This window comes from Mustelus asterias, unplaced genomic scaffold (assembly GCF_964213995.1).
Source record: "Mustelus asterias unplaced genomic scaffold, sMusAst1.hap1.1 HAP1_SCAFFOLD_98, whole genome shotgun sequence".
Lineage (NCBI taxonomy): Eukaryota > Metazoa > Chordata > Chondrichthyes > Carcharhiniformes > Triakidae > Mustelus > Mustelus asterias.
The window spans coordinates 272,114-297,488 of record NW_027590146.1 but is presented as its reverse complement, the minus strand read 5'-3'; the positions used below and the strand labels follow the sequence as shown (position 1 = coordinate 297,488).

Sequence of the window (25,375 nt, the reverse complement as noted above, 5' to 3'; positions counted from 1 at the left end):
TGTCAATCAATTGAGCTACTTTGTCCTGGGTGATGTAGAGCTTCGAGTGTTCATGGAGCCACAGTAAACAAATTGCAAATTTTCCAGTTGTGCCTTGTACATTGTAGACTTTGGTGAGACAGGAGATGACTTACTCTCCAAAGAATGCTCCACATCTGACTGCTCCTGTCTTTATGTGGCTAATCCAGTTCAGTTTCAAGTCAAAGTCACGGTGACCAACCCTGAGGTAAGGAAATACCTCTGGCATTGGAATGGGCAGGGGAGCGGCTACCAAACCTGTAATTGCTGGGGCAGGTTGCTTCTTGATGGGTCAGAGCCAGAAAGGCTGTGCCTGGGCGAATACACACAGCGCATGTGCAGAATTGGAAACACAAAATTACAGGACAAAGAGCATCCTGGCAGGAGACAACCCAGAGATACAGGGCTCAAAAATAGGACAGTGCAGAAAATCTGGATGTTTGATTACCCTGGTCAAAAACAATCTCCAGATCTAGATGAGTATACGGCTTGTAGGAAGGGACTAAAGAAGGAAATTAGGAGAGCCAGAAGGGGTCACGAGAAGGCCTTGGCAGGTAGGATTAAGGAAAACCCTAAGGCGTTCTATAAATATGTGAAGAGTAAAAGGATGAGACGTGAGGGAATAGGGCCGATAAAAGGTGAAGGCGGGAAAGTCTGTACGGAACCAGTAGAAATGGCAGAGGTGCTGAATGAGTATTTTGCCTCGGTTTTCACGGAGGAGAAGGACCTGGGTGGATGTACTGCGGGCTTGCGGTGGACTGAAATGATTGAGCATGCGGACTTTAACAAAGAGGTTGTGCTGGAATCTTTGAATGGCATCAAGATAGATAAGTTGCCGGATCCGGATGGGATGTACCCCAGGTTACTGTGGGAGGCGAGGGAAGAGATTGCAGAGCCTCTGGCAATGATCTTTGCATTGTCGATGGAGACGGGAGAGGTGCCGGAGGATTTGAGTATTGCGGATGTGGTTCCTATTTTCAAGAAGGGGACGAGGGATAGCCCAGGAAATTACCGACCGGTGAGTCTAACCTCAGTGGTTGGTAAGCTGATGGAGAAGATCCTGAGGGACAAGACTTATGAGCATTTAGAGAGGTTTAGTATGCTCAAGAATACTCAGCATGGCTTTGTCAAAGGCAGATCATTCCTTCCGAGCCTGGTGGAGTTCTTCAAAAATGTGACTAAACACATTGACGAAGGGAAAGTGGTAGATGTGGTTTATATGGATTTTAGCAAGGCGTTCGATAAGGTCCCCCATGCAAGCCTTCTAGAAAAAGTGAGAGGGTATGGGATCCAAGGGGCTGCTGCCCTGTGGATCCAAAACTGGCTTGCCCAAAGGAAGAAGTCTCACAACACCAGGTTAAAGTCCAACAAGTATGTTTGGTAGCAAATACCATAAGCTTTCGGAGCGCTGCTCCTTTGTCAGACGGAGTGGAAATGTGCTCTGAAACAGTGCACAGAGTGCACTCACCACCCCCTACACACCCCGACACACCCCCCTCAGTCTCTCACTCCCCCACACCCCTCCACTCAGTGCCTCACTCCCACCTTCCCCACCCCACCAATCAATGCCTCACTCCCACTCACTGGTCAGTCTATTCGCAGCGAATGTTGGGGAGATCCAGTCCCACTGCAGTTTGCCCCACCCAGAGATGCCTTTGCTTCTTTCTCACACGAGCCTTCAGCACGCTGTTCACTGCACCACCAATCGTGGTTTGTTTCTCCCAATCACAGTCAATAGTGGACAAATCAGCAGCAATGGGAGAGAGAAATTACCTCTGATTGGAGAATCAGCTCCAAGCAGAATCCCAAATTGAAACTCAGCTTCTTAACAACAATTTGGAAACTTTCTCCAGGACCACGTAGAGGAGCTTTGCGAGTCACACGCAGCCCCCTCGGGCCGAACCTTGGATAAACCTGCTCTAGATGGTCACTCTCTCCCACTTTCCACTCAGTCCCTGTTTGAGCTGCAGACAGGATAGAAATTATATTTGTATTTTTGTGATCCTACCTGTGTCCATTCTCATTTTTGATGAAGCTGTTGGATATTCTCCCCTGTTTGAACCTTCAGCCATGATATTGACAGGCCTTGCCTGATTCTGAGACTCTGTAATGAGGATAACATCAATGTCAGGAACAGGTGTAAATATTGAAATCAGAAGCAGGGCGTTGAGATCTTTACTAATACATAAGAACATAAGAAATAGGAGCAGGAGTAGGCCATCTAGCCCCTCGAGCCCGCCCCGCCATTCAATAAGATCATGGCTGATCTGACGTGGATCAGTACCACTTACCCGCCTGATCCCCATAACCCTTAATTCCCTTACCGCTCAGGAATCCATCCATCTGCGCTTTAAACATATTCAGCGAGGTAGCCTCCACCACCTCAGTGGGCAGAGAATTCCAGAGATTCACCACCCTCTGGGAGAAGAAGTTCCTCCTCAACTCTGTCTTAAACCGACCCCCCTTTATTTTGATTCTGTGTCCTCTAGTTTTAACTTCCTTACGCAAGATATATTTCAGAATATTACAGTCTCATATATGCTACCGTGATATTAGTAACAGTTGTTTCACAAAGTACCAGTTGCCATCATCACGTCCGTTGAAAAATCCTTTTCCCTTTCAATCCTCTGCCCCATTTCCAGTTTCCACTTTTCTCTCCAAAGTTATTGAACATGTTGTTACCTCCCAAATCCAGCACCATTTTTGCAGGAGCTCCATACAGTTAAGTTTGCACCCTGCCGCTGCTGTTAAAATCACAAATACTATCCTACCCGACTCTGACAAAAGTCAGTGAAGTATCTTCATTCACCCGTCTGCAGCCTTTAGCATCCTTGACCATGTTATCCTTCTCCAACTCCTCCCTCTTGTCGTCCAGCTGAGTGGAAATGCATCAAAGGCCCCTGGTTCAATTCTTATCTATTACTTTCCATCCAGAGAATCAGTGACATTGCTTTCTCTTGCCACTCCCACATCATTATCTCCATCATTGGCCCTCTTCTATTCCTCATCAACATGCTGCCCCTCGGTAACCTGGCAGCAGGTTCAACATGCAAGCTGCTGATATCCAGCTCTACATTCTCACTGCTCTGAAACTCTGCTTCCTGAATCCTGACTAACTCACACCACGTCTCAGTTCATTCACCTGAGTTCACCAACTCTCACTGTCTCACAGCCTGACAACAGCTCAATTTTAAAATGCTCAAACTAGCTGTTCAATCTCTCCATGGCCCCTCACTTCCTATTCATGCAGCCTACAGCAGCCCCAGAAGCCAACAACATCTCTACCTTGCCCAATCTGACAAGTTGTGTATCTTGAGGATAATTTGTCCACAATCCAGGCCAAGTCCTGAGCTCCGGAATTCCCTCCCGAAGCCTCTCGGCTGCTTTACTTTTCCCCCTTCTCAGATTCACCTTAAAAAGATTAACAATCTGACAAAAATTAGTCACCTGCCCAGCTACCCCTTCGAATGTTTTATCTATTTGTTTTCCCACTGAATTTTTCTCTTGTTGAGTGTTTTGGGATGTTTTGCCACGTTAAAGGTGCTATACAAATGCACGTGGCTCCATATTCTCCACTCGTGTGGGTGTGTCAGTGTCTGTGTCCCTATACCTGTATCCCTAATCAAAGTAAGAAGTTTAACAACACCAGGTTAAAGTCCAACACCAGGTTAAAGCTTGTGTGGCTTTTGCTACCAAGTAAACCTGTTGGACTTTAAGCTGGTGTTGTTAAACTTCTTACTGTGTTTACCCCAGTCCAACGCCGGCATCTCCACATCATCCCTAATCAAACTCAGCTGATGTCCCCTCCTTTCTCCAATATGGAAATGGAAAAGTGATTCAGACATTTAATTTCTTCAAATTAGAATTGGAAGTTAATCAACAGCAATAATTTACAACCAAGGTTTAAAACCAGCAATGTAAAATGCAGTTACCCGTTTCACTCTTAATCTCATGCAACAACTCAGATTTCCAGTGTGTCTGACTTTGTGAAAACAATATCCCAAAGCACACATTCATTCCCCCTCATGGGTCTCTTCAATTTAACATTAAATTTACAATATCATTCTAGCGAGGCTCTGTAATACACATCTGGTCATCTGAACAGATCCGGATTTATTCCTCATCAACCCCAATGACCCGGCCTCGCCCACACCGAGCCAGCATCAGTTATTGGGTGAAGCCACACTGACTTTCAAGAGGACCCCAGAAATTTATCAGTGCCTCGAAATGGCTGCAATGCAAAAGATATCCAGAAGATCAATGGTGGTGCGCCACAACTCTCTCTCCTTTCTGATTAACATATCTCATCGCCTCTGTCTATCTCCAGAATCTGCCTCACACGGACTGATCCCCTCGCCTGGCCCCCCACCCAGCTGCTTTCTCTCCACCGGTTGGTGTCCACACCTCTGTCTCTGGTACTGAGATCAGTCAGATCGTTACCCTGGCAACACAGGAAATCGCTCAGCAAAAATAACTGAAAACGGAAATAACAAAACCACCATCACACACCCTGTTGGAGAGAAATCAAAGTAAAGGAGACAAAATGGTTACCCGGCACACAAAATGGACTCTGGAAAAAGACATTAAGAGGCACTGACTTTGGGCACAGACATTACATAAAGAGTTAAAACCTTTAGTGTTTAAATTACTGCAGGAAACAGGTCAGACCTTGAGGCACCTTAAACTTGAGATAAAAGCAGACCCAGAACAATGAGTTTGATGACGAGATCAGCCACTGATGAGGGACATAAATGTATAAATGTATATAACAAGATCAGCCATTGATGGAAGACATAACTGCAGATATGTATCTACTCTATGTATAACCATGTGTTAACTGTCGATGTCCATACCCGTCTACTCAACTTGTAACGATGTGCTATCAGCTAATGTCCACACTGTCTATTATCAAACAATGTATAAAAGATGCTCAACTACCATTGTGTAGTTGAGAAGGTGAGTGCCTGTACTGCGGAGTGCCAGCGCTTCTCCCAAAGCTTTGTCGGTATAAAACTGTTTGTTGAACCTCCAAGTCTGACTCCGAAGTGGTGAATTTCCCACAACACACCCTCAGTTCAGTTCAGAGGAAGATTAACCCAGAACAGTCAACCAGTTCTGTTTAACAATGAAACTGCAATTCCAATATTGCGTGTTTTAAACACCAAAGCGTGACACTGTCGGGGGCTTGTGAAATTCAGGCACGGTGTTTCACGAGACACAAACTGCTCCAACTTCATGGTACATCACACAGCCTTACACTGGATAATGGTGCTTGGTGCTCACACACTCCATATCTCACTCAGCATTTCCAACCTCACCTTATCATCTTTTTGTACTTGCTACAGGACCAGAGTAAATGGAACTTCCTCTTACCTTCCTCTCCAGAAAATATATGGAAGCTGTTTGAATGTGAAGGGTTCTCTCTGGCTGGCGCTCTCACAATACTGTGCTGGTTCACCTCTTATAGTTCTTCAGGCCACAATCCCTGCTGAATTGCAACTGTGGATTTTCACAATTAATCCAGCGACCCCCGGAGATCTGATTATGCCAAAAGAGAAAGAGAGTCAAATAGAGCCAGTGTGAATCAAAATGACAATTTAGCCACATACCCGACATCAAAAGATGCTGAAGGGGAAGCAGGAGTGTTGGAAATGTTTCAATTACGATATTATCATTCGAAATATGAACAAAGTTCATAAACTATCTGATCTCACTGACTCCATCCTCCCCGGGTTACACACTGTCTGATCTCACTGACTCCATCCTCCCCGGGTTACACACTGTCTGATCTCACTGACTCCATCCTCCCCGGGTTACACACTGTCTGATCTCACTGACTCCATCCTCCCCGGGTTACACACTGACTGATCTCACTGACTCCATCCTCCCCGGGTTACACACGATCTGATCTCACTGACTCCATCCTCCCCGGGTTACACACTGTCTGATCTCACTGACTCCATCCTCCCCGGGTTACACACTGACTGATCTCACTGACTCCATCCTCCCCGGGTTACACACGATCTGATCTCACTGACTCCATCCTCCCCGGGTTACACACTGTCTGATCTCACTGACTCCATCCTCCCCGGGTTACACACTGTCTGATCTCACTGACTCCATCCTCCCCGGGTTACACACTGCCTGATCTCACTGACTCCATCCTCCCCGGGTTACACACTGCCTGATCTCACTGACTCCATCCTCCCCGGGTTACACACTGTCTGATCTCACTGACTCCATCCTCCCCGGGTTACACACTGTCTGATCTCACTGACTCCATCCTCCCCGGGTTACACACTGTCTGATCTCACTGACTCCATCCTCCCCGGGTTACACACTGTCTGATCTCACTGACTCCATCCTCCCCGGGTTACACACTGTCTGATCTCACTGACTCCATCCTCCCCGGGTTACACACTGTCTGATCTCAGTGACTCCATCCTCCCCGGGTTACACACTGTCTGATCTCACTGACTCCATCCCCCTCGTGTTACACACGATCTGATCTCACTGACTCCATCCTCCCCGGGTTACACACTGTCTGATCTCACTGACTCCATCCTCCCCGGGTTACACACTGTCTGATCTCACTGACTCCATCCTCCCCGGGTTACACACTGTCTGATCTCACTGACTCCATCCTCCCCGGGTTACACACTGTCTGATCTGTCTGACTGCATCAAAGAAAATTACAGCACAGGAACAGGCCCTTAGGTCCTCTTAGCCTGACCATGCTGCCTGACTGAACTAAAATCCCCAACCCTTCCAGGGACCCTATCCCTCTATTCCCATCCTATTTACGTATTTGTCCAAATGCCCCTTAAATCTCACTATCGTATCTGCTTCGACTACCTCCCCCGGCAGTGAGTTCCAGACACCCACCACCCTCCGTGTAAAAATACTTGCCTCGTGCATCTCCTTTAAGTCTTGCCCTTCGCACCTTAAACCTGTGCTCCCTAATAATTGACTCTTCCACCCTGGGAAGCAGCTTCTGACTATCCACTCTGTCCATGCCCCTCATAATCTTGTAGACTTCTGTCAGGTCGCCCCTCAACCTCCGCCGTTCCAGTGAGAACAAACCAAATTTCTCCAAACTCTCTTCATAGCTAATGCCCCCCATACCAGGAACATCCTTTCTGTACCCTCTCCAAAGCCTCCAGATCCTTCTGGTAGTGTGACGACCAGTATTGAACACTATGTTCCCAGCGCAGCCTAACTAAGGTTCTATAAAGCTGCAACATGTCTTGCCAATTTTTAAACTCAATGCCCCAACCGATGAAGGCAAGCGTGCCGTATGCCTTCTTGACTACCTTCTCCACCTGCGTTGCCACTTTCAGTGAACTGTGTACCTGTCCACCCAGATCCCTCTGCCAATCAATAATCTTAAGGGTTCTGTCATTTACTGTATATTTTCTATCTGTATTAGACCTTTCAAAATGCATTACCTCACATATGTCTGGATTAAACTCTATCTGCCATCTCTCCGCCCAAGTCTCCAACTGATCTATATCCTGCTGTATCCTCTGATGGTCATCATCGCTATCCGCAAATCCACCAACTTTTCTGTCGTCCACGAACTTACTAATCAATCTAGTTACATTTTCCTCCAAATCATTTATATATCTATGTTACGAACAGCAAAGGTTCAAGCACTGATCCATGAGGAACGTCATTTGTCACAGGCCTCCATTCAGAAACACACCCTTCCACTGCTACCCTCTGTCTTCTTTGACTGAGCCAGTTCTGTATCCACCTTGCCAGCTCACCCCTGATCCCATGCGACTTCACCTCCACCAGTCTGCCATGATGGACCTTGTCAAACGCCTTACTGAAGTCTATATAAACAACATCCACTGCCCTACCCTCAATCATCTTCGTCACTTCCTCAAAAAACTCGATGAAGTTAGTGAGACATGACCTCCCCTTCACAAAACCATGTTGCCTCTCGCTAATCGGTCCATCCTGCCTGGGGTACACACTGTCTGATCTCACTGACTCCATCCCCCCCGGATTACACACCGTCTGATCTCACTGACTCCATCCTCCCCGGGTTACACACTGTCTGTGTGGAGTTTGCACGTTCTCCTCGTGTCTGCGTGGGTTTCCTCCAGGTGCTCCGGTTTCCTCCCACAGTCCAAAGATGTGTGGGTTAGGTTGATTGGCCAGGTTAAAAATTGCCCCTTAGAATCCTAAAATGCGTAGGTTAGAGGGATTAGCGGGTAAATATGTGGGGGTAGGGCCTGGGTGGGATTGTGGTCGGTGCAGACACGATGGGCCGAATGGCCTCCTTCTGCACTGGAGGGATTGTATGATACTATGATTCTATAGAGTTTGGGATTTGGGGCTGCTGTGGCAATACACGTGTTGCACTGTGAATGTGCACGTATCCTCGTATTCAATCAACCTCTGTCAGTTTCCTTGCATTTGTTGATTTACAGCCGCACAAAACAATTTAGTTTCATGTGCTGCAAATGCTCATACAGGGCCCAGACTGAAATAATGGAGAGAGATCTGGTGCTGTGTTTACTCAGACAAGCGCTTGATTGCAGTAATTTAGATGCTGCAGCAGTGTTTACACAGACACGGCCTGGATTGTAATAACAGATCTTTCTCTGAAACATTGAATCATCCAATTGCTGCAGTGCAGGAGGAGGCCATTTGGTCCATCCAGTCTGTACCGCCCACAATCCCACCCAGACCCCCTCCCCGTGTTGACCCTGCTAATCCCCCTGACACTGAGCAGCAACTGAGCCTGGCCAGTGCCCCTGTGCTGCTGATGTTTGGAGAGTGTGAGGAAAGGGCCGCAGACACGGGGAGAATGTGCAGACTCCACACAGACAGTGAGCCAAGGCCGGGAATTGAAGCCGGCTCCCTGGCGCTGTGAGACCGCAGCACCAACCACTGAGCCACCGCGCCGCCCACAATGTAACTGACCGTCCCCGCTCTGTTAATATGATACAAAGACGGGCTGTATTTACACAGGAAACCGCCATTTTAATCCTCAAGCTGAATGTTGTTGGAGTTGAAACTTTTTCTGGGCCGTTAATTCCTCCCCGTGATTCACAAACCCGGAAATACCCGGATACGCAGCGAAAAAACCGCAGTGCGCCTGCGCGCAATAGGAAGCGGGCCGCACCCTCCCGCAGTGAAGTTGGCGCAGGCGCACTCGGGGCGGCGAGGGCTGGTTTCCGGCTCGCGGATTGGTCAGCTCCCGGTCACGTGCTGTGAGCGGGCAGTGACTTCAGACCCCCCTCTCCAGCCGCGCGCAGAAACCGTCAACGGCCGCGCCACGTGACCGCGAGCCGCTCTCACTGAGTGGGCGGGACCTCACCGCACCCTCATTCCCCATTGGTGCGTTCCGCTGTCCGTCAAATGAACACAGCCAATAGGAAGCCGCTCCAGCAGAATGATTGGCAGCCAGTGCGGGGCGCACTCGGGCAGCTTGTGATGAAGCAGCGACTCGCTGCCACTGGGGACAATCCCAGTCGGCGAGAGTCGGCGCCGCTGAAGTGGAGACTTTTTCTCTTATTTAATTCCTTACCGTTATTGAAAGATTCGGTGTGAAGCCGCTGGGAAAGCCCCGCACACGCAGTGAGAAACGGCGCGGCGCCTGAACTCCGCACTCGAGACGGCGGCGGGCGGCTGATTGTCCCGCTCGCCGATTGGCCAGATCCAGGTCACGTGCTGTGTCGGCAGTGACGTCAGAACGCCCCCTCCAGCCGCGCGCGGAAATCGTTTAACGGCCGCTTCCAGACACGTCACTGAGTGGGCGGCACCTCATTGCGTCATCATTCAGATTTACATACAGCAGGGAAACAGGCCCTTCAGCCCAACTTGTCCAGGCTGCCCCTGTTTTTAAACCCCTAAACTCGTCCCAATTGCCCACATTTGGCCCATATCCCTCTAGACCCATCTAACTAAATGCTTTTTAAAAGACAACATTGTCCCCACCTCTACTACTCCCTGTGGCAGCTCGTTCCAGACACTCACCACCCTCTGTGTGAAATAATTGCCCCTCTCACCTTCAACCTCTGCCCTCTAAGGTTTAGACTCCCCGACCTTTGGGAAAAGACATGAACTATCCAGCTGATCTGTGCCCTCATTATTTTATAGACCTCGATAAGATCACCCCTCAGCCTCCTACGCTCCAAAGAAAAAAGTCCCAGTCTATCCAACTCCTCCTTAGAACTCAATCCATCAAGTCCCGGTAGCATCCCAGTAAATCTTTTCTGTACCTTTCTAGTTTAATAATATCCTTTCTATAATAGGGTGACCAGAACTGTACACAGTATTCCAAGTGGGGCCTTACCAATGTCTTGTACAACTTTAACAAGACGTCCCAACTCCTGTATTCAATGTTCTGACCGATGAAACCAAGCATGCCGAATGCCTTCTTCACCACCCTGTCCACCTGTGACTCCACTTTCAAGGAGCCATGAACCCGTACCCGAGATCTCTTTGTTCTGTAACTCTCCCCAACACCCTACCATTAACTGAGTAAGTCCTGCCCTGGATCAATCTACCAAAATGCATGACCTCGCATTTGTCCAAATTAAACTCCATCTGCGATTCGTCAGCCCACTGGCCCAATTGATCAAGATCCCGTTGCAATCCGAGATAACCTTAGAATCTTAGAAACCCTACAGTACAGAAAGAGGCCATTCGGCCCATCGAGTCTGCACCGACCACAATCCCACCCAGGCCCTACCCCCATATATTTACCCATTAATCCCTCTAACCTACGCATCCCAGGACGCTAAGGGCAATTTTATCATGGCCAATCAACCTAACCCGCACATCTTTGGACTGTGGGAGGAAACCGGAGCACCCGGAGGAAACCCACGCAGACACGAGGAGAATGTGCGAACTCCACACAGGCAGTGACCCAAGCCGGGAATCGAACCCAGGTCCCTGGAGCTGTGAAGCAGCAGTGCTAACCACTGTGCTACCGTGCCGCCCACGAACCACTGTGCTACCGTGCCGCTCACTGTCCACTTTGCGACCAATCTTGGTGTCATCTGCAAACTTACTAACCATGCCTCCTATATTCTCATCCAAATCATTAATATAAATGACAAATAACAGTGGACCCAGCACTGATCCCAGAGGACACCGCTGGTCACAGGCCTCCAGTTTGAAAAACAACCCTGGACAACCATTCACTGGCTTCTGTCATTAAGCCAATTTTGTATCCATTTAACTACCTCATCCTGGGTCCCATGATGGAGGTTGTGCAACAACCTACCATGTGGTACCTTGTCAAAAGCCTCATTGATTCATTGCACAATCCATCACTGCACCCTCATTCTCCATTGGTGCATTCTGCTGTCCATCAGCTGAACACAGCCAATAGGAAGTCGCTCCAGCAGAATGATTGACAGCCAGTGTGGGTGGAGTCGGGCAGATTGTGATGAAGCAGCGACTCGCTGTGGATTCGCTGCCATTGGGGACAATCCCAGCCAGCAAGAGGCAGCAAGGGCGGCACCTTCCGTCCCCAAGCGCAGCATTCGCACCATCCCACTTTCTCTTCCATTTGGGCAGCACCACAAACAGCTTCTTGTTGTCTCTTCCATTGGCAGCACCCCCGGGTGCTCTTGGTGCTCCCGTTCCAGCACCTTTCCTCTTAATGATGGGGAAATGAGGCTCTCATAGCCCAGAATAAACATCCAGCAACACCGACAACTCCCAGCTTCCACACACTTATCGCCGTAACTCCGGGTGCTTTCTACTCATCCTCCCTCTCTGGACAAGTTCCACTCCCTGCCTCATAACCGGATCATTCCGGGTGGCTTTCCGTAACTGGTTAGCGGTTACCGGAACTTTATCTTCTTGTGTGAAGTGCATTATCTGCACATTCCAGCGGGAACATCTTTATCTCCAGGCAAAGGCAGCCTTGACAGAGCATCCGCATTGCCGTGTTTCTCACTGACAGCACCAACACCCACCTCTGCAATCAAACTGCTGCCATGGACGGTATCCCAGTGAATGGTCCAAGGATGGAAGATAAAATATAGGAATTATGAAAGGGAGTCAGTAATTCAGCCCTTCGAGCTCAGTCACAACATCATCATGGCAGAGATTTTAATTTCTTGATGCAAAGACGATGCCTCCGCCTTCTTTTTCCACCCGAGCAAACTTTTCCTCAGCTTTCGTCAATGATCTAGAAGCGAATACTATGGATCTTCCTCTCCGTTTGACAGAACGTTAGACAGGACAACCTCAATCCCATTGGGCGAGGCTTCGCATGTAAGCTGCAGCGGTAACTTTGGGTTAAATTGAACTCGCATTTCCAATCTCTTCAAAGCCTGCTTTACCGCCAGGGAGGCCTCCTTTTGTTCACTTCCACGGCTCTCCTTTCACCAGCAACTGGAGCATCAGTTTCAATGCTGCCGCCAGGTCCGGATTGAGCTTGTTGTCATAGTAACTGATTAGACCCAAAAACAACCTGAATTGGGACACATTGTCTGGTCTTGGGGCCTTCATGATGACCTCCATCTGAGGCTTTGTGCATCCATTTCATGACCCAGACATTCAATGGAGTCCTTGAAGAACTCATATTTCTCTCTTGATTTGCAGGCCGTGCTCCTGCAACCTCGAAGGTATTCTGCAAGTACTGGGAAAATAGTCGAATCCATGAGCAAGATCTCATCCAGGTAAGTCTGGACTCCTGTCATTCCACTCAGGATTTGGTCCATGGCCTTCTAATCGAGATAAGGGCGCATGTAATCAAGATGGGGGCACTCCAAACCGAAATTGGGGGCACTTGTGATTCACCTGGGCACTCCTCATTGACAGGAGCACTGCGAGCTGATATGCGGGCACTCAGAATTGATACTGTCACTGCTCTAAATCTAAATGGGAGCACACCTAATCGGGATAGAAGTCTCTCTTATTCGAGATACGGCGTGCTCCCAATCGAGACAGGGGGGCACTGCTAACGGCGACGGTGGGGGGGGGGGGGGGGAACTGCCAACGGCGATGGGGGGGGCACTGCCAACGGCGACGGGGGGGGCACTGCCAATGGCGACGGGGGGGGCACTGCTAACGGGGAGGGGGGGGACTGCTAACGGCGATGGGGGGGGGAACTGCTAATTGAATTAGTCGCTGCTCCAAATCTAAATCGGGGGCACCCCGAACTGATATAGAAGGCTCCATTGTTCGAGATACGGGACACTCCTAATCGAGGGAGGGACAGACCTAATCGAGGTAGGCAGCGTTCCTAATTGACCGGGGACACTCAGAAATGACGGGGGGCACACCTCACTGAAATAGTCACTGGTCCAAATCTAAACAGGGGGGCATTCCTAATCGAGATAGAAGGCTCCCTTATTGCAGATCGGGACACTCCAAATCAAGATGGGACACTCCTAATCGTTAGAGGGTCACTCGCAATCGAGATAGGGGGCACTCCAAATTGAGATAGTTGGGACTTCAAATCGAGCTAGAGGGAACTACTAATTGACACGGGCACTCCTGTGAACCTGGCACTGAATCCAGCCAGGCCTGTAACACTGAATCCTAAAGGACAGAGTGAATCCAGCCAGGCCTGTGACACTGAATCCTAAAGGACAGAGTGAATCCAGCCAGGCCTGTGACACTGAATCCTAAAGGACAGAGTGAATCCAGCCAGGCCTGTGGGACTGTATCTCAAGCGACAGACAGAACCCAGCAATGCCTGTGACACTGAATCTCTAAGGATAGAGTGATCCCAGCCAGGCTTGTGAGACTGAATCTCAAAGGACACAGTGAACACAGCCAGGCCTGTGAGACTGAATCTGAAAGGACAGAGTGAATCCAGCGAGGCCACTGTTCGACCACCCCGAAGCCTCCTATGCTCCAGGAGAAAATGTCCCAGTCTTTGCAGCCTCTGCTTATAACTCAAACCATCAAGACCCTGCAGTATCCCAGTAGTTCTTTTCTGCACACTTCCTAGTTTAATAATATCCTTGGTATAATAGGGTGACCAGAACAGTACACAGTATTCCAAGTGTGGCCTTACCAATGTCTTGTACAACTTCAACATGATGGCCCAAATCCCATTCAGTATTCTGACCAATGAAACCAAGCATGTGGAATGCCTTCTTCACCACTCTATCCACCTGTGACTCCACTTTCAAGGAGCTATGAATCAGTACCCCTAGATCTCTGTTCTATAACTCTCACCAATGCCCTACCACTAACTAAGTCCTGCGCTGGTTCGATCTACCAAAGTGCATCATCTTGCGTTTATCTAAATTAAACTCCATCCACCATTCATCAGCCCACTCGATCAAATGATCAAGATCCCGTTGCAATCCGAGATAACTATGCCACAAATCCTGGTGTCATCTGCAAAATTACTAACCATGCCTCCTAAATTCTCATCTAAATTATTAATATAAATTACAAATAGCAGGGGACCCAGCACCGATCCCTGAGGCACCCCGCTGGTCACAGGCCTCCAGTTTGAAAATAGAACAACCCTCCACAACCACCTTCTGTCTTCTGTCATCAACCAATTTTGTATCCATTTGGCCACCTCATCCTGGATCCCACGAGATTTAACCAAATCCAGTCTAGTTTTGCTTTTAAATGTTTACATTTTCAAACACTGAAACCTCTTGCCCTTGTTGGGAATATCAGTGCGGTTTGAGAAAAGCAAACACTGATCCCACACTCAACACCCCCCAACACAGGACTGAGCAGAGAGTGTGAAATGTGACTGGTGTGAGTGTGGATTGTCTTTTAAAAGTGGGTAAGAAACACTCCTCCATTTTCAAATCTTTACCTTGTTTATGGAGCGTCTCGGACTCCCCTGACACTCACTATCCATCTGAATTAATCTCTATTCCTGACTGTCTAACTGTTACTCTCTGCATTGCTCCCTCTCCCTATCTCTCTGTTACTCTGCATCGCTCCATCTCTCTCTCTCCCTCTCTATCCCTCTCCCTCTCTATCCCTCTCATCCACTATGTTGTTTATCGTTAAGGAGTCTAATCACAGAGAATTCAAACACTCTTTCTGTTTCTGTCTTGGCAGAATTAGCAACATGAGTGCAAATTTCAAGATTGGATTCACACAATACAGACAGAACAGTATTTATATAATGGCTTCTGCAAATGCTGGTGAGCTCAGTACATGTGGTAGCTTAATGTTACAATAAGATAGAATCTGTATTCAGACAACTGTTACTCTCTGCATTGCTCTCTCTCATTCTCCCTACCTCTCTGTTACTCTGTATCTCTTCCTCTCTCTCTCTATCCCTCTCATCCACCATGTTGTTTATCATTAAGGGGACTAATCACGGAGAATTCAAACACTCTTTTTGTTTCTGTTTTGGCAGAATTAGCAATATTAGTGGATATTTCAAGACTGGATTCACACAATACAGACAGAACGCTGGTGAGCTCAGTACACGTGGTACCTGAATGTTACAATAAGATAGAATCTATATTCAGACAACTGTCACCCCACGGGGTCCAAACTTCACCGTGTTAATTTGATTTGATTTGATTGATTTGTATTGGGATGCAGTGAAAAGTATTGTTTCTTGTGCGCTATACAGACAAAACATACCGTTCATAGAGTACATAGGGGAGAATGAGAGGAAAGGGTGCAGAATATAGTGTTGCAGTTACCGATAGTGTGTAGTGAAAGATCAGCTTAATATATGGTAGGTACATTCAAAAGTTGACATTCTCCCCAAGCACTAAAGCTTTCCACAAAGCAAGGCTCACAAATTCAACACCAGTTTCCTTTGTCCCCTCTCCCATCATGCTGTGTTCGGAGTCTCTGATCGATGCTAAGGGCCTAGTATTTGAGGCTCTGAGCTGAACTCACAATCTGTCTGATTCTGAGAGAAGATTACTGCCCACTCATATATATCCCCTTGAAATATATCTGTTGTGTACAGAGTCACTTCTTTTTTCCCTGTGTCTGCTACCCTTGAAGAACTACTGAATAATCTTTAAACATCTGTATTATCACAGAACAGGGCCAACATGGGGGAATCTAGTATCAGGGAGGGCACAGTTTAAAATTCATACAGCGCCCATTAAAGATGGAGATGAGGAGGAATAATTTGTTCTCTCAGGGGGTGGTTAGTGTTTAGAATTCAAAGTTAAAATTCATTTATTGGTCACAAGTCAGTCTTACATTAACACTGCAATGAAGTTACTGTGAAATTCCTCTAGTTGGCGCCTGTTCGGATCAATGCACCGAACCAGAATATGGGAGGAAACCGGAGCACCCGGAGGAAACCCATGCAGACATGAGGAGAACATGCAAACTCCACACAGACAGTGACCCAAGCTGTGAATCAAATCCAGGTCCTTGGCGCTGTGAAGCAGCAGTGCTAACCACTTTCCCCAGAGAGTGAGTTGAGCATTATGGGGAGACAGGCAGCAAAGTAGAGTTCAGGCCACAGTCAGATCAGCCATGATCTTATCAATGGGAGGAGCAGCCTCAAGGGGCAGAATGGCCTACTTCTGCTCCTATTTGTTGTGTTCTGTGTGGTACCTTCAAAGGCCATTGTACTCAGCATTGCAGGAACTCTGCCGAACACACTCTATCTCAATCACTTCCTCTCCCTCTCTGTGACTCTCACTCCATTCCTTTCCTCCCCTCTCTCTGTTACTCTCTCTCTATCCCTGTTTCTCTCTTGCCCACTCCAGCTGGATGGAGAGTGGGAAAGAGAGGCTGATATGATGGGAGTTTTCATCTGTATCTAACTGCATTTTCTGAACTGTCCTGTCCTTGTTTGATGAAACAATGAAATGGGAGATTGTATTTGTTTGTGTGCGTGTCTGTGTGTGTGTGTGTGTCTGCGTGCGTATATTGGTGTATGTATCAGTATGTGTGTGTGTGTATCAGGGTGTGAGGTGGTCTGCATAGGCGTATTTGGGTGTGTGTATGTGTGTGTGTGTATTCTGCAAGTATGTGTATGTGTGTGTATATGTGCATGGGAGGGGTGTGTGCCTATGTGCGAGTGTGTGTGTCTGTGTTTGTGAGAGAAATTGAGTGTGTGAGTGTGTAAATGTTTGCCTGCATGGGGGTTATGTGTGAAACATAGAAACGAGAAGCAGGAGGAGGCCATTCGGCCCTTCGAGCCTGCTCCACCATTCATTTTGGTCATAAGAACTTCTGGAGTAGTCCATCTGGTCCCTTGAGCCTGCTCTGCCATTCAATAAGATCAAGGCTGATCTTTTCGTGGACTCAGCTCCACTTACCCGACCGCTCACCATAACCCTTAATTCCTTTACTGTTCAAAAATGTATCTATCCTTGCCTTAAAAACATTCAATGAGGTAGCCTCAACTGCTTCACTGGGCAGGGAATTCCACAGATTCACAACCCTTTGTGTGAAGAAGTTCCTCCTCAACTCAGTCCTAAATCTGCTCCCCCTTATTTTGAGGCTATGCCCCCTAGTTTTAGTTTTACTGCCAGTGGAAATAATTTCCCTGCTTCTATCTTATCTATTCCCTTCATAATCTTATATGTTTCTATAAGACCTCCCCTCATTCTTCTGAATTCCAATGAGTATAGCCCCAGTCTACTCAGTCTCTGCTCATAAGCCAACCCTCTCAACTCCGGAATCAACTGAGTGAATCTCCTCTGCACCCCCTCCAGTGCCAGTATATCCTTTCTCAAGTAAGGAGACCAAAACTACACAGTACTCCAGGTGTGGCCTCACCAGCACCTGATACAGCTGCAACATAATCTCGCTGTTTTTAAACTCCATCCCTCTAGCAATGAAGGACAAAATTCCATTTACCTTCTTAAATACCTGCTGCACCTGCAAATCAACTCCTTGAGATTCCTGCACAAGAACACCCAGGTCCCTCTGCACAGCAGCATGCTGCATTTTTTTACTATTTAAATAATAGTCCATTTTGCTGTCATTCCAACCAAAATGGATGCTCTCATATTTCCCAACATTGTACTCCATCTGCCAGACTCTCGTCCACTCACAAATTATCTATATCCCTTTGCAGACTTTCAGCGTCCTCTGCGCACTTTGCTCTGCCACCCATCTTAGTATCATCTGCGAATTTTGGCACACTACACTTGGTCCCCAGCTCCAAATCATCAATGTAAATCGTAAACAATTGCAGTCCCAACACTGGTCCCTGCGGCTTACTACTAGTCAGTGATCGGCAACCAGAAAAACACCCATTTACCCCCACTCTTTGCTTTCTGTTAGTTAACCAATCCTCTATCCATGCAATACATTACCCGTAACACCGTGCACCTTTATCTTGTGTAGCAGTCTTTGGTGCGGCGCCTTGCCAAATGCTTTTTGAAAATCCAGATACACCACATCCACAGGTTCCCCATTGTCCACTGCACACGTAATGTTCTCAAAGAATTCCACCAAATTAGTCAAACATGACCTTCCCTTCATGAACCCATGCTGCATCTTACCAATGGGACAATTTATATCCAGATGTCTCGCTATTTCTTCCTTGATGATAGCTTCAAGCATTTTCTCTACTCCAGAAGTTAAGCTAACTGGCCTATAGTCACCTGCCTTTTGTCTACCTCCTTTTTTAAACAGTGGCTTCACATTTGCTGTTTTCCAATCTGCGGGAACCATGCCAGAGTCCAGCGAATTTTGGTAAATTATCACCAGTGCATTTCCCCCACCATCTCTTTTAGTTCCCTGGGATGCAATCCATCAGGGCCAGGAGACTTGTCTACCTTTAGCCTCATTAACTTGCCCAACACTACCTCTTTCATGATAATGATAGTTTCGAGGTCCTCACCTGCCATAGCCTTCCACTCATCAATTCTTGGCATGTTATTTGTGTCTTCCACTGTGAAGACTGACGCAAAATACCTGTTCAATGCCTCAGCCATTTTCTCATATCCAGTTATTACATCCCCCGTCTCATCCTCTAAAGGACTAATCTTTACTTTAGCCACTCTTTTTCATTTTATATATTTGCAGAAACTTTTGCTGTCTGTTTTTTTTATTCTGAGCGAGTTTACTCTCATAATCCATCTTATTTTTCTTTATAGCTTTTTTTGTGGCTTTCTGCTGACCTTTAAAGATTTCCCAATCCTCCAGGTTCCCACTAATCTTTGCCACTTTGTATGCATTTTCTTTCAATTTGATACCCTCCTTTATTTCCTTCGATATCCATGGCTGATTATGTCTTTTTCTACAGTCCTTCCTTATCACTGATATATACTTTTGCTGAGCACCGTGAAAGATCGCTTTGAAAGTCCTCCACTGTTCCTCAATTTTCCCACCATAAAGTTTTTGCTCCCAGTTTCCCTGAGCCAACTCCTCCCTCATCCCTTTGTAGTCTCCTTTGTTTAAGCACAAGACATTGCTTTTGGATTCTACCTTCTCACGCTCTATCTGTATTTTAAATTCAACCGTACTGTGATCGCTTCTTCCAAGAGGATCCCTAACTGTAAGATCACTAATTATTCCCGTCACATTACACAGGTCCAGATCTAGGATAGCTTGCTCCCTTGTAGGTTCCATTACATACTGTTCAAGGAAGGTATCGCAGATACACTCTATGAACTCTTCCTCATGGCTAATCATCAAATTCAATATCCTGATCTCCCCTTCCCCTCCCTAATCCCGCGATCCCTTTAGCCCCAAAAGTTATATCTAATTTCTTCTTGAAATCACACGTGAACATGTGCAAGTTCCGGGCCATCTCCGTGTGTGCGTACATGCGTTTGTACGTGTGCATGATTGAAGTCAATGGTGAGATATGGTTAAAATTCCATATGTTTATTGTTATTCCCATACATTGGTAAATTCAAGAATCTCACACCAACCTTTGAAATCTTCAGACTATTTGGGTGGACAGGATAACCATGAGAGCACAAAGTGCCTCCAGCTGCTTGTGTGAGACTCACTGAGATGAACTAAGTTCCTGGGACAAGATGAAAAGACACCAGACAGTGAGTTTGATGCAACAGGTTAACAGAATTTATTCAGTCAATGATTGAACAAAGATGCTGAATAGGCAATTGATTGACAGCTCCTCACGTGACCTGCCGAGCTGACCTCAGCGGGCTCGAGCCTGCGCAGTGTCTGAGCCACATTCCCTTAGCAACGGGCCGGGCCTGCGCAGTGATTGAGCCGCATTCCCTTAGCAACGGGCCGGGCCTGCGCAGTGATTGAGCCGCATTCCCTTAGCAACGGGCCGGGCCTGCGCAGTGATTGAACCGCATTCCCTTAGCAACGGGCTGCACCTGCGCAGTGATTGAGCCGCATTCCCTTAGCAATGGGCTGCGCCTCCGCAGTGATTGAACCGCATTCCCTTAGCAACGGGCTGCGCCTGCGCAGTGATTGAACCGCATTCCCTTAGCAACGGGCCGGGCCTGCGCAGTGACTGAGCCAGGTTCCCTTAGCAACAGGCCGGGCCTGCGCAGTGACTGAGCCGCGTTCCCTTAGCAACGGGCCGGGCCTGCGCAGTGACTGAGCCAGGTTCCCTTAGCAACAGGCCGGGCCTGCGCAGTGACTGAGCCGCGTTCCCTTAGCAACGGGCCGGGCCTGCGCAGTGACTGAGCCGCGTTCCCTTAGCAACAGGCCGGGCCTGCGCAGTGACTGAGCCAGGTTCCCTTAGCAACGGGCCGGGCCTGGGTGAGGAGGCTGTTTCCTTATTGTGAGTGTCCCCGCTCAGGGGAAAGATCAGCAACATTGGTGACCCAGTAACATGGAGAGAGTCTGTGTGAATCTGCACATTGTTAATGACCCTTCAATAAAAATAACACAAAGCTCACCGACATCAGACAAGGGATAAACTGTCTGAAAGGTGGGCTGTCCCATATTGAAGCGGCCGAATGGCCTCCCCCAGCTCCAGGAGCTGCACAAGCTCTGAGCTCCGGCAGCAGCAAGAGGAGGAGGCAGACATTCAGTCCCTGCAGCCTGAGCTGCCCGTTGATCAGGGAGACAAACTCCATCCAGCCGCCTGGGCTTCAGATCCACACCTTCTGGCAGCAGAAATATCCCCATCTCAGAGTGAAAATTGTTCACAGAATCCCCACAGTGCAGAAGGAGCACATTCAGCTCAGCACGTCTGCACCGACCACAATCCCACCCAGGCCCCACCCCAATAACACCCACATATTTACCCTGTTAACCCCCTGACACTAGGGTCAACTGAGCACGGCCAATCCACCTAACCCGCACATCTTTGGACTGTTGGAGGAAACCAGAGCACCCGGAGGAAACCCATGGAGACACGGGGAGAATATTCAACAGCTAATATCTGCAGCTATGTGTGGGAGAGAGTTCCACACTTCCCCCACCCTTTGTGTGAGCAAGTGTTTCCTAAATTTATCTCCTGAATATCCTGGCTCTGATAATAAGATATTTGTCCCCTTGTCCTGAGCTCTCATAGAAACATAGAAAAACTACAACACAAAACAGGCCCTTCAGCCCCACAAGTTGTGCCGAACATATCCCTACCTTTTAGGCCTACCTATAACCCTCCATCCTATTAAGTCCCATATACTCATCCAGGAGTCTCTTAAAAGACCCTATAGAGTTTGCCTCCACCACCACTGATGGCAGCCGATTCCACTCGCCCACCACCCTCTGTGTGAAAAACTTCCCCCTAACATTTCCCCTGTACCTACACCCCAGCACCTTAAACTTGTGTCCTCTCGTAGCAGCCATTTCCACCCTGGGAAAAAGCCTCTGAGAGTCCACACGATCTGTGCCTCTCAACGTCTTATATATCTCTATTAGGTCTCCTCTCATCCTACGTCTCTCCAAGGAGAAAAGACCGAGCTCCCTCAACCTATCCTCATAAGGCATGCCACTCAATCCAGGCAACATCCTTGTAAATCGCCTCTGCACCCTTTCAATCTTTTCCACATCCTTCCTGCAATGAGGCGACCAGAACTGAGCACAGTACTCCAAGTGGGGTCTGACAAGGGTCTTATATAGCTGCATCATTATCCCCGGACTCCTAAACTCAATCCCTCGATTGATAAAGGCCAGCACACCATACGCCTTCTTAACCATCTCCTCCACCTGCGGGGCCGATTTTAGAGTCCTATGGACCCAGACCCCAAGGTCTTTCTGATCCTCTACAGTACTAAGACTATTTCCCTTTATATTGTACTCCTTCATCCCATTTGACCTGCCAAAATGGACCACTACGCATTTATCTGGGTTGAAGTCCATCTGCCACTTCTCCGCCCAGTCTTGCATCCTATCTATGTCCCTTTGTAACTTCTGACATCCCTCCAGACTGTCCACAACCCCACCAACCTTCGGCAAACTTACCAACCCATCCCTCCACTTCCTCATCCAGGTCATTTATGAAAGTGACAAACAGCAAGGTTCCTAGGGCACACCACTGGTGACCGAACTCCATTTAGAAAAAGACCCATCCATGCACACACTCTGCCTCCTTTGGTCAAGCCAGTTCTGGATCCACAGGGCAGCAGCCCTTTGGATCCCATGCCCTCTCACCTTTTCTAGAAGCCTTGCATGGGGGACCTTATCGAACGCCTTGCTAAAATCCATATAAACCACATCTACTGCTTTCCCTTCGTCAATGTGTTTCGTCACATTTTCGAAGAACTCCATCAGGCTCATAAGGCACGATCTGCCTTTGACAAAGCCATGCTGAGTATTCTTGAGCATACTAAACCTCTCTAAATGCTCATAAATCTTGTCCCTCAGCTTACCAACTACTGAGGTTAGACTCACCGGTCAGTAATTTCCTGGGCTATCCCTATTCCCCTTCTTGAAAATAGGAACCACATCCGCAATCCTCCAATCCTCCGGCACCTCTCCCGTCTCCATCGACGACGCAAAGATCGTCGCCAGAGGCTCTGCAATCTCTTCCCTCGCCTCCCACAGTAACCTGGGGTACATCCCATCCGGACCCGGCGACTCTCACACCAGTGAGTAAAATTTCTGTCAACTGATAATTCCATTCAAAACCCTAAAATCCTCAGTTAGAGCAGTTGGAGGGAGAACAGGAGGGGAGGTTATTTGCGGCCTCACTTTTTCAGATAGTTCTTTCCAGATCAGAACTTGCTGTTTAAAAGATAGCTCATCTCCCTTCTGGTTCCTTTACCAATTACAGAACGCCATAAATCTGTCCTTATCTGCTTCTGACCCTTTTGTCAGTGGAAACACTTCTCATTATCAAAGCCTCCTCATTTTGAACTCCCCTGTTCAGACGCTCTTTATTCTTTGCTCTCGGAGAATAGTGCCAGTTTCTCCATGGTCTACAAAACTGAAGTTTTTCTTCTCTGTCAATGGAATCGGGACATCACCGGCATTTGTTGCTGATCCCTAATTGTCGATAAGAAGGTGGTGATGAGCCACCTTCATGAACCTTTGCAGTCATTTGGTAAAGATCCTGATTCTTGGAGCTGTGCCAGAAATGCTGCTTTACATTCTTTCCAGAGACCTCAAATTGGGTGCAGTGCTGAAGCTGAGGCTGAACTGGTGAATGATAAACATAACCTTCTCTCGCCTTTTGTAGTTTATGGGGGTGATTCCCCCAGTCCACGAGCAGTGCAGTGAGCCGAGAGACGCAAGCGAAGACCGTGTAGCGGGCTTCCCGCTGGGTGCCACGGCCTCCGTGTGTCACTGGCCAGATTTTTGGCGCAGTCAGCTTTGTGCCAGAAATCGGTGCGGAGCTGTATAAATTATACTGATGACCATTTGCATAGCGGGCCTGGGACTGAAGTCTTTGGGGCCGCAAGCATCTCCCCCCAGTCCCCCTCCAGGCCGGTGGGGGAGGTTGGGTGGGGGGTAGAGAGGTCATGGCTGGCCCAGACATGTCTGCGAGACCAGTGATCAGGGCGTGTGGGGGAGGGGTGGGGGGTCGCACGGTCAGTAATGTGTGTGGGGTCGCGGGGCTGGACAGCAATCGGGAGGCTGGCAGTGTGGATTACTGCGCCAGCCCCAGTCTCTGCTCTGACAAAGCAGCGTCTGCACAGTGACCCGCTCAGTGCTCTGCCACCGGCCTCTCCGGCTGGAATAGGCTCTGCCCTGGGTTTTGAAGGAGATTCACGCGAGTGCATTCTGCAGTGCGCACAGTGTGGGAGATTTGAAAATCCCACCAAAATAAACCCCAGCGGGAATTACTCCAGTTTTTACGCGAATTCGGCACTTGGAATTTTTCCCAGCTTTTTAAACAGTGTTGTCTTTAAAAATCTCTGCCCTTTTTCCCAAGTCTCTCTGTTTTTGGGCTCCCTTTCAAATTGCAGCACAAATGATCATGAAGGATTTCAGTTGGAAGTGAAGCTGGGAGCTGCAATTGAATAAATGGAGAGCAGCGGGTGGATACGTTCTTCATTTGTATTTTGGGAAAGGGGAAGCTGGTGATTGCGGATTCAGACAAGGTGATGGTTGTTAAGACTGTCCACGCTCCATTGTAAGATCTTTCTCTTTTCTGTTCCAGCCATTCCTAATTGGCTAAATGTGTGAACTTGACTGCCGCTTTGACCCTGACTACTTCTCCATGGACATTAATATCTTCTTTTACTGTCTGCCAGGCAGTGAACTGAAAGTGTTAATTTGTATATTACTGCCTTGGTCCCCAGTTGGCAAATGTCTGGCTTTTAATTTAAACACATCAGAAATAGTGTCAGTTGTAGACTGCATGGCCCCTTGCCCCTGCTCTGCATTGAATATAATCGTGGCTGCTCTTCTGCCCCAACTCCACTTTCCCAGCTGCTCCTCATATCCCTTCACTCGATAAGAGATCAGAAATCTCAGTCCTGAATATTTTCAGTGCTGGATCATCCACCTTCTCTGGGGTAGAGAATTCCAAAGATTCACAACCCTCTGAGTGAAAACATTTCTCCTCACCCCAATTCTAAACAATCCACGGCTTATCCTGAGATCCTGCACTGCTGTTTTCAATTTCCGAACGAGTGGAAAACAATTACTTAGTGTCTACATTGCCCAGCCCTTTCAGATACTTGTATGTTTCAGCGCAATCACCGCTTATTCCTCTCAACTCAGTGTATAAGCCAAAATTATTCCGTTTGTCATCCGAAGAGATCTATCTCATCCTGCATTTCATATCCCTTTGAGGCCTCATTTCTCTTTAGCACTGTGTCTTCTTCCAGACTGAGAATTTTCAACCTCCTGTTCACATAGGTCTATGGTTTTTCCCCTCTGAGATCTCAGCATTCCTCCACGTTTGGCCTCCTGTGTATCTCCACTCCCTTTGACCTGCAGCTCTGAAATTCCTTCCCTGAACTCTTTGCTTTTATGTCTTTTACCTGGAGATGGTAATCACTTTTTCATCCAACTTCCCACAGAGAAAATACTCAGAACTGAAGTGGATGGCCTCACACTGCCTATTCATAGATTTCCAGTTTTTTTATGCTGTAGCTTTACCAACTCACTTAGTCCCTCTGTGTTC

The 25,375-nt window shown here is 47.9% G+C and overlaps 2 protein-coding genes across 7 annotated transcripts in view; one reads left to right on the top strand and one right to left on the bottom strand.

The window, feature by feature from the left end:
* The window catches only part of LOC144484294 (NACHT, LRR and PYD domains-containing protein 3-like), a 58,881-nt gene extending 49,207 nt beyond the window's left edge, over positions 1-9,674 (bottom strand). Inside the window, exons 1-3 of one of the 3 annotated variants that reach the window (XM_078202821.1) lie at positions 9,563-9,674; positions 5,392-5,556; positions 2,027-2,122 (exon numbers count right to left, since the gene is read on the bottom strand). In XM_078202821.1, the coding sequence (XP_078058947.1) occupies positions 2,027-2,090 (64 nt within the window). In that variant the 5' untranslated portion in view covers positions 2,091-2,122; positions 5,392-5,556; positions 9,563-9,674. Of the gene's footprint in view, positions 1-2,026; positions 2,123-5,391; positions 5,557-8,955; positions 9,097-9,562 lie in introns of those variants that run through there. The other 2 variants (XM_078202822.1, XM_078202823.1) reach the window with 2 other exon arrangements.
* Positions 9,675-11,414: 1,740 nt separating this feature from the next.
* LOC144484300 (uncharacterized) overlaps positions 11,415-25,375 on the top strand; it is a 37,154-nt gene continuing 23,193 nt past the window's right edge. For 2 of the 4 annotated variants that reach the window (XM_078202834.1, XM_078202836.1), the window contains exons 1-3: positions 11,415-12,674; positions 15,040-15,125; positions 15,344-15,402. In XM_078202834.1, the coding sequence (XP_078058960.1) occupies positions 12,556-12,674; positions 15,040-15,125; positions 15,344-15,402 (264 nt within the window). In that variant the 5' untranslated portion in view covers positions 11,415-12,555. The remainder of the gene's footprint in view (positions 12,675-15,039; positions 15,126-15,343; positions 15,403-25,375) is intronic. The other 2 variants (XM_078202835.1, XM_078202837.1) reach the window with 1 other exon arrangement.